This window comes from Papaver somniferum, unplaced genomic scaffold, assembly GCF_003573695.1.
Source record: "Papaver somniferum cultivar HN1 unplaced genomic scaffold, ASM357369v1 unplaced-scaffold_137, whole genome shotgun sequence".
Lineage (NCBI taxonomy): Eukaryota > Viridiplantae > Streptophyta > Magnoliopsida > Ranunculales > Papaveraceae > Papaver > Papaver somniferum.
In genome coordinates this window covers 20,784,151-20,798,496 of record NW_020622934.1, presented here as the reverse complement: position 1 = coordinate 20,798,496, position 14,346 = coordinate 20,784,151, and the positions used below count along the sequence as shown (strand labels likewise).

General features: G+C 34.5%; 1 protein-coding gene across 1 annotated transcript; it reads right to left on the bottom strand.

Moving 5' to 3' along the window:
* Nucleotides 1-608: 608 nt before the first annotated feature.
* On the bottom strand, nucleotides 609-2,405 carry LOC113334670 (exocyst complex component EXO70A1-like). Its single transcript, XM_026580871.1, has one exon. It carries the CDS (start codon nucleotides 2,403-2,405, stop codon nucleotides 609-611), a length of 1,797 nt encoding a protein of 598 aa, XP_026436656.1.
* Between the last annotated feature and the right edge of the window lie 11,941 nt (nucleotides 2,406-14,346).

The window sequence follows — 14,346 nt, the reverse complement described above, 5'->3', positions numbered from 1 at the left end:
TTCTGAATGTCATTACTCCTGGTTTGTTTTCTATATCACCAGTCATGGCGCGCAGTTTTTTCTTTTCTTTTTTTAGGTGTATTGCTTTTTTAAGTACAATGATTCTAGCAAAATTGTGTTTTTACTTTTTTATGCTCTCTCGCAGTTTAGTACCTAAGATGTTACAAGTTCTTCTGACAAACTGGCGTTGCGACTCAGTCAGGCTACTTGACATGACTCTTGACACTAAATGATGTTCTTTCATAAGCTACTAAATGTAGCAAGAAGTATCTTGAACAAATCAAACAACTGGCTTTCTGATTCATTTTACACCTAGTCATAGTAATACAAAACAAAATAAACAAGGAGAGATATAGAAGAAAAAAAATACTTGATTAACTAGCATCTTAATACTGTTGTTAGTTACATGAAACTTGCTTTAACCTTTAACCATAGAAGAACACACGGCCTTGAGATATCTGACAGAGTTACTGCAGCAATGATTGGTCAGGCTATATTATATACTGAGCACAAGACTAGTCCCTGCAGTTACATATTTAGCCATGACTAAAATTCAATTTCAGCTCATTTCAGCAGAGCTGCCACCCCGAGTCAAATTTCATCTACTGCTATAAACTATGACGGATCTGGTTCTGTTGGAAGAAACCCATGACAGCATCCTCAACTTCCTCTGCTTCATATTTGATGTATAACCCAGGGTGTTTCCCCTTCTCTATCTGGCCTCTATACCGACCTAAAAATGCTTGGTAGGCTGGGACCAATATCTGTGATATAGAAAGGCGAAGTTCCTCATCTGGTATAGACCACGTGACTTGAATTCGGTGCACATAAGCAAAGCTGGAATTGAAACGATTGAACCGTTCTCTTAATAGATTTATGGAAACACCGGAGAAGAATGTTCCTTCCGCACGTAAGCCGGCCTCTGTCAAACTATCTAGAATCATTCCCAAACTATGGCTTCGGTAATCCCTAGCTGAATCCTTAATTTTCACTGACAACTTTTTTAAGCATTTGTCACCAATCATTTCCCTGAGTACCTCTGACCCTTCTTTAACTTTCTTCACAATGTAATGCGTATTACTCATGATGAACAAATGTGACATTGCCAGGTCTAGGGAACGCTGAGATCTAACATCTAGATTCTGAACCAAATTCAATACGATCCAAACCATATGAACTGCTAAAGGTGATTTATTCTCGGTATCCAGTAACCACAAATCAGATCCTATGGGGTGACTTGGTTCTAACTCAATTACAGGGTTTGACACAATTAGCTCAACAAGTGTATCCTTGTAATCTGAGGCCAAACTGATAAAATTCATGACATACCTCGTTAAGGGATGAATTGTGCCACCTAGTACCGGATGCCTCTCCGAATATTCTATAACGCATTTTTCGAACTCAATCAACATCCTTCTAGCAGCATCAGCCAAACTTGTGATAATCTCATTCACGTTTCCCCTTAAGCCTACCCAGAACTGTGAATCAAACACCTCTTCGAAATCAGGTTTAAGCTTTGATGCAGAATCATGCAAGTCCAAAATTTTACAAAACCTTTGAGGATTTTGAAGAAGCCCCTCAGGAGTTCTTATCACATTAACGAACTTCAACAATTCAACGGAAAACGCTTGGACAGTCTCATAAAAACAGCCCTCGTCTGCAGGAACATTCATCCATTCAAAGCCTTTGAAAATCTGCTCAGACAGTGTTTTCTCACTTGCAAACAAAATCTTTATACAGGAATTTGCTGCACGAATCCATATGTCTATGTTGTCATTCAGAACATCCCATTTCAATTCCTGCACCTCAGAAGTACTAAGATTCTGAAAATCCAAATGATGGAGAAATGACTCAATAGCTAATTTCCTAATCTTGGTATACCCTTGGACACATTCCCTGGTATAACCTGCACCAACCATTCTTTCTGTAATACGACGAAGATCGTTTATCGCAGTACTAGTTCCTCTTCCTTTACTTGACTGAGTACTGGACCCTGCGTCGGTTTCTCCTGAGACCAAATAATCAAAGCTTAAGCTTTTATGTAATGATCTTGCAGAACTTTTACCATCTCTTGAATTTACTGAGTTCGTACTGAGAATCCATTCAGTTTCTATGATCTTACTATGCGAATTCAATAAATTCTTGAACTGACCCTCTAATATTGCCATAGCTACCTTAATTGCTTTACTCTGACCACCATTCCGATCAGTACTAATGGACACAGCACAAGATTTCAAGCTCTTCTGAATCTCACCAACAGCTTGTAAGTACTCTTCAGCTTCTTGATGATGATTACCATCAAACAACATCATCTTTTCAAAATCCACACATTGAAATATTACTTTTTCTGCTCCTGCGATGGAACTCTCTTCAGGTGAGGCTTTAAATGTCGGAGAAGACGACATTGCTGGGGAAATACAGTAAGAGAAAACGAAATTGGGAGAAAGAAAGGTTTAGAAAGAAAAGAGATTGACAATTTCTTGGAGCTGGTTTGTTGGACAGAATCAAAGGAATTTGCAGTTCGGTATAAATTTCCCGAGCGGGATTTTCTTCTATATGCGGTGGGCCGGGCTCCCATAACCTCTTCTAGGCACCATAGGGTCATAGCAGCTGGCCTCGGTCTCATAGGTCTTAGTAGGGGTGTAAATTTTGCCCGGCAGCCCATGGTCCAGTACCAACCACCTTGTCCCATGACAACTCATGGTTTCCCGTGGCCCGTTACAGGCTCATCCGACCTATCCCATTTAAATAACAGGATGGGCATAGGCCATGAGTTAAAAAGTCTTGCGCGGCCCAATACCCGTCCCATTAGCCCGTCAACATTGTCCGTCATGTTAGACCATTTAATTTACTGTCTACCCGTCCTAACTGTCCCTTTCTTCTTTGTTTCAATATATTTGTATGCCAGTCTATCTCGAGTATTTTTCTCCATATGTTTCATTCTACTAATTATGGTAAGAAAATATAAGGTTTCCTCTTAAAAGATGATCCAATCTTAGAATAATTGTAGACAATTTTAGTTAAATTAGGTTACAATCTAAGTTATCTTTTTATAGTATTAAATGGTGAGTAAAATTGTTTCATATTTCTTTTTCCGGTTTATAAATATTACTGTATATGCAAGGCCTGACCGATCCTACCCGCCCTAACCCATATTATTTAACAGGCTTGGACAGGTCATGGGTAGTCTATTTTGTAGTACAACCCTGTCCGCCCGGCCTTTTTATTTTGATGGGTAAGAAATACCCTTCCCCCCTGTCCCGTCCCATTTATTAATTAGGCCGGGCAGCCCGGCCCGGCCCAATTTACACCCCTAGGTCTTAGCGAGGTTCCTCTTTCAGGCAGTCGACCAAACAGTTAAGGTGCAGATTGAGTAGAAAAGTTCAGCTTGTGGTTTGGCTCCCTTTTATGGCCCATTTTCCCTGCGAAATCGAAACCTAAACAAACCCAACATTCCTTGACGTACCAGGTCTCTCCAACATTCACAATCATAGCCATTCGTGGCTGTTTTCTGTTGATTTTTCGACACAAATTCGACTCAAATCAGTTGTAACCAAGCTCTTGTTTTGCCGATTACTCGAATTAGAGAAGAACCCAACTCTTCTAATCCTTCTTAAACTCTAACTACCTCTTTTATCACCATTAACGCCCAAATATCAACGGCGCACCAACTTAACCTTTTAGAATCAGGGGAGTGAGTCAAATGCAATTGAGAGAATGATGGATGATGAGATACAAGATTTCGAAAACTAATTGATATCTGGTAGAATGTCTGTTGGAATGAAGATATGAAGTAGTAAATCTTAGGATCAGAATAATTGAGAGTTTTGGTTGTTTGGGAAGTCGTTGCTCTCTGTGTTTTTACTTATGTGCCCGAATACTTACTAATATCACCTAACAAATGGGGTGTTTGTTGTTATGGGTGGCATCCGTGCAGTCTTGGTTAATAACTTAACCGGGACATGACCAGAGGGTCCCTTGTGCACGATGTGAAACAAATGTATTCGGTTTTGTCTCAGATTATTTTTTCTATTATTACATAGAAAGATATGTTACATCATGGTCTATACGAGGGACTAAACCACCATTCCCCACATAAAATATGTTTACGAGCAGCTTTAGTCAAAGCATCAGCTACCTGATTACATTTTCTATTGACAAAATCACACGACTAAATAAAATTAATATTATAAAAGTTTACACACTCCCTAAAAAGAGGAATACTCTGCCAAGGAGATAGAGTAATCTTTTGTTGAAGAAAAGAACTGATATTCAGATTATCAGTTTTAAAAATCCTGATTTAATCCACATTTACTAGCTATTTCCATTGCTTTTGTTAAAGCCCAAGCCTCTGCCTGATGAACATTAATAGCTCTTTTTATTGTTGCTTTATAACTACATATCTTTTTGCATAATCTCGAGTTATAATTCCTATTCCAACTAACAAAGAATGAGGACTAAAAGAGACATCAATATTAATCTTTAACACATTCATATGAGGAGATTTCCAAGTATTGCGCACACTAGATCTGATATTAAATAACTTAGAGAGACAATCAGAGGCAATATCTAAATGATGATGTGTTATGTAATGACTAATTTGATGTATGATTGTGTTTGGATTAGGTGCAAGATTACTAAAAATAACTCTACATCTATATTTCCAAAGGAGATGCATAATGCAACCTAAAATATGTATATAGATAGGAGTATTATAGATGTTGATATTACTGCTCTTGTCTTGCCAAGGCTGAACCCAAGCCAAAATAGTTGAATGATGCTTCATAGAAGAATAACAGTGAGGAACAAAGTATATCCAAATATCCCGAGCAAAAGAACAATGAAGTAATAAGTGATTCAAGTCTTCATTGTTAGTAGTAGTGCACATGACAAAGTTCTGATAAGAAGCATATTGGACAAATTGCATTATGCAGACATTTCCGTGCAAAAATTTGAATTTTATATGGAATTCTAAACTTCCAAAACTTAAGCCAAAATTGAGGTGAAAGATTAAGAGAATAATTGTTGTTGAGATCTTGTTCAAAAAGCATTTTATAAGTGGAAGAGGTTATAAACATACCAGAAGAAGTAAATGGCCAAATCAGGGTGTCTGGTTGATCTATCTGGATTAGAATAGTAAGAATTGAGTTCACCTGATCATTGGTAAAAAGTTTTTGCATAATTGAGACATTAAAACATTCACCTGTATGATCGAGTCAATCAGTTAAGAGGGACTTTTTTCGTCAATCGAGATCTTCTAACCGTCATCATCATCTTCATAGTCTAACAAGTATTCACCTGAATCTAGAGCTTCTGAAGAAGGGATTGCTTATCCAGACCATCCCTCATCCGCGGAGTGAGGTCTCTCTTTTCCCTAGACAAATTTAGCTTTTCTTTTCCATTTTGTAGGCTCCCATTTATAATTACTGAGATGCAGTTCATCTTATTCTTGTAAAGCTGATGACAAAGAAGGAATCCAATCTGAGGTCCAAATATTTATATATTTACCATTACCCACTTGCCACTTAGCATACTTCAAAACTATTTGAAGAGCAATACAAACACTCTGCCAAATCCAACTTTTATTTTTTGTCTCTGGAGGAGGATGACATTGAAGATCATTGTGAGGAAAATATTTACCCTTAAAAATATTTGCCCAAATAGCATCTTGATTGTGTAGAAGCTGCCAAGCTAGTTTAGCTAAAAAAAGGCAAACTATAATTACTTAGAATTTTAAGACCTAGACCGCCAAGTTTTTTAAGCAACCTCATTGTATCCCAAGAAATAAGTTGAGTAGTTCTGTGATCGTTAAAATTTCCCCCAATATTGTCTTTAAAGCTTATCCATTTGTTGGATAGTTGAATCTGGAAGACGAAAAATTTGCATCTGGTGCATACCCATTGTGCTCAAAACATCATTGACCTGATTAATTCTCGCTGCTTGGTTTATAATTTTGTTATTCCATCCTTGGAGTCTGTTACCCATATTATCAAGAATACCCTAACAGTTTTTTTGTATAGATCGGTGCATCAACAGAATCCCCAAATATTTTTCTCCGAGGTCCATGAGATTCATGTTAAGAATACCAACAATGTTATTTTTATGATGCAGAGAAGTGTGTTTTCCAAAGAAGATTGTTGATTTCTGCATATTTATGACTTAACCTGAAGCTTGACCAAATTTATGAAGAATTTGTTGTAAATGAGTCATCTGAGTAGTATTAGCTTGAAAGAACAATAAACAATCATCTTCAAAGAACATATAATTGATTTATGGGCAGTGTCTATTAGTTTTGATTTGAAAAAAACCAGAATCCACATTTTGTTGTAGCGTTCTTGAAAAATCTTGCTTTACAAACAAGAATAAGTAAGGGGACAAGGGGTCCCATAGGCGAATACCTCGAGTTGGAGTAAAAGAAGCACTTGGGATACCATTTATAAGCAAAGATATATTAGCAGTAGAAACACATTGTTCAATTAAATCAATCCAATCAGTACGAAAAACCAACTGTCGAAGAATCAAAAGTAAAAACAACATTATACCCTGTCGAAAGCCTTCGATATATCCAACTTCAACCCAATAAGAGCTTGATTGATCTTTTTAGTCTTCATGGTATCTAACATCTCATGAGTTATTGCCACATTACCATGAATATGTCTACTTGAAACAAAAGATGTCTTAGTAGGAGAAATGACTCTAGGTAAAAAAGGTTTAAACAGTTAGCCAATATTTTCGAAATAATTTTGTAACTAACATTGCAAACATTAATTGGTATGTAGTCTGCAGGGGTTTGAGGATGTGGGATCTTAGGAATTAAAACCTAATAAGTGTGATTGATAGCTTTGAACATCTGTTTATGTTCGAAAAAATGTTAAACCACATAAATTACCTTGGAGTTAATGGTATCCCGGCATTGTTGATAAAAGGCAGTCTGAAAACCATCATTTCCTGGAGAGGCCCAAGGTCAAATATTAAATATCACTTCTTTAATTTCTTGAGCATCAAGCACTTGAATATGATATCAATTCTTTGTATCTAATATACATGGCTGAAATAAATTGAGAATATTTGAATCCACAAGTGGTTTTGAAGTAGCAGTAATAGATTAATACTAAGAAAGCAATATATCTTCAATTTTATTTCTTGACTTATACCAAATACCCAGAGGACCTTGGATAGCGTAAATATTATATCTTATCTTATTAGAATTGTCCATTGAGTGAAAATAAGAAGTGTTTTTATTTGCTTCAAAAAATTTAGTAAGCCAAGCATGTAAAGAGTTACTTAATATTGGACATCAGGATGTGAAGAGAGCATATTATTATCATAACAAAGATGAAGCTGATACTGAACACCATGAATTAAAGCTTCAATATTACCAAAAGATAACCTTTTCCATTGTTGAAGTTGAGTTTTTATAAATTTCTGTTTGCTAGAAAATTGATAAGCAGTGGAGCCCAAAAATTGTAGCTGCCAACTCTGTTGATAGTCTCAGTACAAGAAGGGATTTTAAACCAACATTTGTATACCTTGAAAGGAAAATGTTTACTTGATATAAGAATTGTATGTAGTAAAATTTGACTATGATCAGATGAAATAGGAATAAGGAGTTGAATATGAGAACTAGTACACTTATTAATCCAATAATTATTAACTAAAGTTATATTTAAACGAACCGAGACATGATCATCCCCATTTATATGATTGAACCAAGCAGTAACCTAAATCAATGAGATCAAACTGTTGACTAATTGGTCTAACATGACTATCATGATGAGAATGATTATCCCTACTATGAGTTTCTAAATCATACATAGTAAATTTTAAATCATCTATAAGAACCCAAGGAATATCAACATAGGAATTCGTATTTATCAGATATTGCCATTAATTATTGAAATCTGCAGAATAATGAGCACCATACATAAAGGTTATCAAAAAATCTGTCTTATTATCATGAGTATTAATAATTGCATGAATAGTGTCTAAAGTAGTATGCATAAGTTCCAAGTCCACTGCATTTTTCCAATCAATAGCTATTCCACCAGAAAGACCAATAGCCGGATAAAACCAATAGTTGAGATATTTGTTGTGAGTTGGATATAATTTCATATTACTAGGTTGAGCTTTAGTTTCTGATAAAAAGAACACATCTGGATCATATTGGGTCAAGCAAAATCTAAGGTAATATCTAGTATGAGGATTTCTTATACCCTGACAATTCTAAGAAAAAAAATTCATGTCGACAAAAGACCAAAAATATTCGGATAAAAGTTAATAGATAAAAAATAAAAATAGAAAATGCAAACAATAAGTAAAGAAAGGTAAAGCAAGGAAAAATTAAGAGAGAGAGAGAGACGAAATAACTTGTAACCAAGCATCAGTGTGATTTTGCGCTAGAAACGCTTGATCAGCGGCAATGTCCCATACACTAACATCTTGAAAACACATGATATGAATGATGAGAAAAAGTTGTATCAGAATTGTCTAAGTCATCTATCCCAGAGTTCTGCAAACCATGACCAGAATCAATTGGCTCATTAGAAATAACCAGAGTATTAACATTTCTAGTTCCTTTATTGACACCACTAGTACTTGCAACTTCACTTGCTAAAGTAGATGAAGGTCTTAATTTAGAAGATGGCCTAGAAACAACCAGAGTAGCATTCGAAGAAGATGCAATATCAGGATTTGTTGCCGAGAAAAGAGAAATTCTCATACCATCATAAGGTCTCTTCTATTGTTGCTCAAAAATTTGTCTTAATCTTGATCTCATCTGAGAACCATGTTGAAGAAAGAGTTGAGCTTCTTCTTAAAGATTTCAATATTGAGGATAAATTCGCTCAGCAAAACCTCGAACAAGATCTTCCATTTCAATTCTTCGTTGAGTCATATCAACACAAGGATTAGCTTCATGATTGGACACTTTACAATTAGGACATATGTGATAAGGTTGTTTTTCATAGAAAAAACCCACCCATCTTGTAACTTCAGCAGCATTAGCAGCATATATACCAGTTGTTAAATAAGTAGTTACATCTATCAACACCAAAGCACGATATTTAGATGAAGTAAGATCATTAACACCAGCAGGCTTAACAACTCTGACTTCTCCAACAATATTACCAAACAATCTAAGAATGTATGGATAAGTAAATTCAGGAAGAAGATACTTATATTCAAGCCAAAAAGGAGAGACATCTGAAAAATCTAACATATTAAAGTCCATGGTATGATTCCATCCTTTTAGAACAATCAAGTACCCATCAAAATTCCAAGCCTCGCCAAATAAAATTGCATCCTTATCATCAGCCGAACTAAATTTGATAGAAAATATATTAGGATCCAGAGTTCTTAATTGCAAAAACCATCGATTGTTTTTTTAAGATGAGGCCAAATAAATTTGGCTGCTCATCTAAACTGAATCTCCAATCTCTAATACCAGTGAAAATAGCATCAGCAAAATGACAAACAACCCTTCTAGTAATGGGTTCTTCATCAATCAAAGTTTCTTCCATTTGTTGAGTAATATTTCTAGCCATGAAAGTAATCAAAGAAGATTGAAAATTATGAAGGGTATGCTGAAAAGATACTAGATTAGTTTTATTTATACATATAATGAAAGGAAGACGTGTTGAAAAAATTATGCAGTAAAGGGATGAGGTGTCGATAGATTGTACAATTTAGAATAAAAGGGATAGAAAACAAAGAAGACAATCAATATAAAAGTTACCCATATTGATATCATATATCCATGATGATAAACCCGATGAAGATAAGTGAAAGATTTTAGTTTTTGGTAAGTCGGAATAACTAGAAATTAATGCACCACTGCGATAACCTGTAGCCAACTATAAGTAAGCCAACTCTGAAAATGCCAACTTGATAAACACCAATTGATGTAATGGGACATTACTACAACATTGATATTGAATGAACGGGAATTAAAGATATAGATCTGCCATGGAAAAAACAAATTATTAGAAAAACCAGTAAGAAAAATAAATTGAAAAAAAAACATGAATTAAGGGAAAAAAAAGAGTACCTAGACATCAGCAAAAATTACACAGAAAAAAATTCAGACACAGATGAAGATAGTAAATAAGATGGAAAACAGTTAATGAAGAAATTAAAACGGAGGGAAACAATGGGTCAAAGAAAATATAGTGGGCCTCCACCTAGAATATTTTTATATAATTTACTTAATATAATCTAGGTTTAGTTGAAAGTAATAAGGTGAAAACCAGACAAAATTATCTATTATTGGATATTTATTCACATTTAACATGCCTCATCTCAGTAAAACCTTTATTAAAAAGCAAAGCCAACCCTAAAGTAAAACATTTAAATGCACCTCTTCTTTATTTTTCTTCCTTCTATCCTTTTTTCCATTCACGGCTTTTATTCTGTCAGAGATAAAGTGTTTTAATCTGAACACGGTAAGCATGTACCAGAGGCATATGATACTTATGCGACCCCCTAGGGACCCCAGTTGACTGGGGTGGCCCGAATATGTAATTTTTCTTTATACTAATTGTTGCACTGTGTATTTCATAATTCTTACCAATCAGTCAAATTTTTAACAGTTTTTACACAATACAATTTAAAAAAGAAAGCATTCTTTCTCTTGTAAAATTGACCCGTCAAAATAAAAGATTTGAAGTTTGCACAATTATTTAAGATATAGTATTAACAACTCTGCATATAACATGATGTGAGTCACATTATCACAAAATAAAATTTTCTTGTCGTTAGATACTAGCATCAAATGATATTTATTAGAACAAATCTGCTTCTTTGTTACAAAATTAGAAATATTAGCTTCTACAAAAAGAGAATACTTTAACACAAACAAATTGATAAAAGAAACGTTACTTTTAAATATGTTAATTTTTATTTTTACCTACTAGGTTTCACCCCGTCCTACATCAGGGCTCAACGTTTTTATGGTTAACCGATTTCTATTATGAAGCTGGACAATTAAATCTTTTATTGAACCTATAAAAAAATTTCACTAAAAGTGATTTTAGGGGAAGTGTGCCAAATCATAGAATTTGAATGTTGCCTGACATCTATGTGTATCTCCTGATTATCTATAATCAAAGAATGGGACAACATTCATAGATCGGGAAATGGGATCTTCACACGTAATTACATATTCCTTCAAGTTAAACATTATGATGGTACTTATTTCTTAGTTTTAGTTACATTATACTTAATGACAAGTACCATGACACATTTCTTAGAGATAGTGTAGACAAAATAATGAAGGGAATATATCTGATCCTTCTTTTCGCTAAAAAATATATTATAGATACTCTATTTCTTTCATAAGGTATATATATGGATTTCGCAGTTAACATTTCTTTGGAGATAATATAGTTATAGCCAAGAAAAATGTGCATCATAGTGCTTGACCTAATGCATGTATCTTTTATAATTTTGGGGCTGGTCTAGAGTCAATGTACTTTCACCGCAATTAGATAAATTAAAGTATTCTTTTTTGGAAATAAATATTTTTGTATCATGAAGAAAATACCGGACAAACGGATGATGACTTGATAGATACTATCCTCCTCAATGTTGAGAAATAGATAGTAGTTTCCAATATTTTATCCTACGCTCGACTTATACAAGCAAAACTGATTTCTCGCCATAATATTGAGATTCGCTTGTTTGTTACAGGCATTATATGTGTCGTGCTTTTATTGGCTCACTTTGATAACAAAACCCTCTAATATAATATTTTCTACTCATACTTTTCTTTCTTCTTCGAGAATCAACGAAAGGATAAGAAGATAAAATGGAAGAACTAGATGAAGAATTGTACAAAGTAACTAAATATGTATATGTCCTCTACAAGTGAGTACGTATACAAGTAAGTACGTCTACTGTGAGTTTATAACAGGTTTCATCACCTGAAGCTCGAGTAGTTAATAATATTCGAACATTTCAAGAATGATCAGATGAAGCTGAATCAATATATGTATGTAAAAGATGACATTGATAATCATGTTCGATATCTTCAAGGTCAACTAACACAAGCTCGGCAACGGAAAATTGCAAATGCAATTAGAAAGAACTATCGATGGTTTCTCATATTCTTCAGGTGAAGATGACGAAGAGGATCCAGCAGATGAAGAAAATGATCTGACTCATGGAATACTGAAAATATTAAAAGAATGAGTGCACAACTAGACTCTGAAATACGTTTTTTGATAGTAAGAATCAGGTTTATTTATCTATTCAGTTTTCTTTTTTGATTATGTTGTTAAATTTAGGTTGAAATTTTGAATAAACAAAAATTTGGTACAATTTTCATAATGGAGAGGATTCGTGATCGGACAAAAAAAGTTGAAAAGAAAACATTAAGTTTTTTGAAGAAAAATATCTACCCAATGAAGTTGCATCTGTTGTAAAGGTAATAGGTTTATTCCTATTAAGAATTACAGTTTTCATTGAATTAATGATTGAAATTTCGAAAAAGGGGAATAGGTGTTTACTGTGCTATGGAATTAGATTTAATATTGATAAAGATTATGAAGGTTGAGTGTGTTTTCTCATCAAGAAAGTGGAATTTCAGTTTTGATGGAATTTTCAAGAAATGGAAATTCAGCGGTTACTTTGTTATGGAATTTTGTATTAATCAAATTAGATTTAGTATTAATAATTAATGATTATGAGGGTTGAGTGTGTTTTCTTATGAAGATTTTGGAGTTGGAACCAGAGGAAGATGGGAGTAAGGTAGAAAGGAAGAGGAAGTATGTTATTTTGAAAACATCCAAAGGAAAGATACATGAAGGAAATAATGAATAGATGATTACATTTCCATCTTAATTCAATGTCCTTTTTTGTAGTCATCTTATTTACCTTTTGTTCATTGTTTATTAGGTGCAGATCTTTCTGCCTTTACGAGCATCTGCTGATACTGAGAAGCTTCAACCTGGCGATCAAGTTGTTCTTAGATGAGATAGTTTGCAGATTATGAATCAACTTCCTCCTGATAACTTAAGAGTGCAAAGAATTTGTTTTTCGACAGAGAGGAGTCAGAAGAGGTGTGACATGAGAATTTGTCATCTTCGTCTTTTCCAACGAGTTCAAAACATTAACATACTCTGAGACTTCCTCATCAACCTCTCTATCAATATCTGAATCACCTTCATCAGAAAGTTCATCCAACTGTTCTTCTAGGAGTGTTTCCCAGTTATCAACAGTTTTTACATTAAGAGAATGTTTAGATATTGACATAGATGTGACATTTCTCTCTGGTGAATCCAAGCTTTGAAAAACATCTGGTAATTTCTGACCTGGTATGTTATTTGAGATAGACTTGTCCATAATCAGATCGCTACAAACACAGACTTATGAGGTCTTTAATGTGTTTGCCCGTTCTGATACCAATTGAAAATGCCGGGGTATAACAACCACACCCAACAATTCGTTTGGAAATCTAAGAGGACTTACTCCAATATAATTTCTAGAGAATCAACTAGACATTCAGACTCAATCTAGAGTAAAGTATATCAAAGATTTTAATATCTATAACTCTTAATTCAATCTGCAATCAGCAAATAAAAATCTGCGAGCCAATTGAATAAGAGGAGTAACTTGAACGGTACCAAAGACCAATGTTCAAGTGTCAATCAATGTAAATCAACAACCAAAGGTTGGATATTCTAATTGATTTATCTTAACGCACAACCTGTGACACTTCAATTATATGACAAAATATAATGCGGAAAAGAAATAACACAGACACCTGAATTTTGTTAACGAGGAAACCGCAAATGTAGAAAAACCCTGGGACCTCGTCCAGTTTGAGCACCACACTGTATTAAGCCGCTACAGACACTATCCTACTACCAATTAACTTCATACTGGACTATAGTTGAACCCTAATCAATCTCACACTGATTCAAGGTACATTTGCGCTCTTTACGTCTCTGATCCCAGCAGGATACTACGCACTTGATTCCCTTAGATGATCTCACCCACAACCAAGAGTTGCTACGACCCAAAGTCGAAGACTTGATAAACAAATCTGTTTCACACATAAAAGTCTATAGGATTGAATAAATCTGTCTCCCACATAAATACCCAAGAGTTTTTGTTCCGTCTTTTGATAAATCAATGAGAACAGGAACCAATTGATAAACCGGACTTATATTCCTGAAGAACATCCTAGTATTATCAATCACCTCACAATAATCTTAGTCGACTAGCGAAACAAGATATTGTGGAATCACAAACGATGAGACGAAGATTGTTTGTGACTACTTTTCTATCTTGCCTATCGGAGAAATAAATCTCAAGCCAATTTTATAATTGTACTCGTACGATAGAAAC